The 1,036-nt window shown below is 35.5% G+C and overlaps 1 protein-coding gene across 1 annotated transcript in view; it reads left to right on the top strand.

Annotated features, from left to right (window-relative positions):
• The window catches only part of LOC117178632, an 81,277-nt gene that overhangs the window by 79,787 nt on the left and 454 nt on the right, over nucleotides 1–1,036 (top strand). Inside the window, exon 2 of the mRNA XM_033370055.1 lies at nucleotides 286–972. Within this exon, the coding sequence (XP_033225946.1) occupies nucleotides 304–972 (669 nt within the window). The 5' untranslated portion in view covers nucleotides 286–303. The remainder of the gene's footprint in view (nucleotides 1–285; nucleotides 973–1,036) is intronic.

The following is a 1,036-nucleotide window of genomic DNA, read 5'->3' as shown; positions in this document are numbered from 1 at the left end:
GAGAAAGCAATCAAACGAATAAAAGAGGCTAAAATTACCAATAAACAAAAGATTAAACAAACAGGTAGGGAAGAAAATTATGAAGTAGGAGATCTCATCCTCGTTAAAACAACTAATTCCGATAGTAAACTTACATGGTCAAGACCAGTAGCCGTTTTAGGAGTAAATCCGGACACCAAAACTGTTACGATATATTATAACAATCAAAAAAGTCTCCGACACTTTAATGAAATAAAACACTACTATGCAACAGACAATTAAGAATATGTGTTAATTTCTGTACAGGTAGCCACAGCTGCCGGGATGTATAACATAGAGAAAATTGACACACCAATACTTCAGGAACCTTTATTCACAACACAGCTATACCATGAGACCTGGGACACTGTATATTTTATTAACATCACCGAATTGCAACCTGATGTCGAATTATTACAAACTTACGTAAAATCACTCTCTGATTATTTTAAATCATTGGACACCAAATGCAGTACGCATAAAGCTATCGACGCACTCAAGGAACGAGTCCTCAAGACCCGCACCAAATATGAAAACATTAGAGCATTATCAACAAAACGAACTCGACGTGGACTCTTTAACTTCGTGGGGAGCGCGGCAAAATATTTATTCGGAACCATGAGCGCAAGTGAGGCTGAACAAATTAATACAGACATTGACGAAGTCTACAACAAAACAAAAGGTATCGCGACTCTAATTAAAAACCAAACCAGTCTTTTACAATCGGCTGTATCACAAATACAGGAAATACATTATAAAACCTCAAAAGATCTAGAACAAATCCAGCAATTTACTGGATCAATGGCTGATTCCTTTAACATACTAAAAGCCAACATGAACATTCTAAACTCTTTGTTCAATATGGAAATAAATTTAGAACAGTTAACTGATATGTTACAATTAATAGTGACGGCAATTGCGGAATCAAGAAATGGAATCCTTTCCCCAGAATTAGTTACCCCAAGAGATTTCATTAAATCTATTCAAACAATTCAAACAAATATTCCAAGATCCCTGC

Source organism: Belonocnema kinseyi, chromosome 8 (genome assembly GCF_010883055.1).
Source record: "Belonocnema kinseyi isolate 2016_QV_RU_SX_M_011 chromosome 8, B_treatae_v1, whole genome shotgun sequence".
NCBI classification, from domain to species: Eukaryota; Metazoa; Arthropoda; class Insecta; order Hymenoptera; family Cynipidae; genus Belonocnema; species Belonocnema kinseyi.
This window is presented reverse-complemented; position numbering and strand designations above follow the sequence as displayed.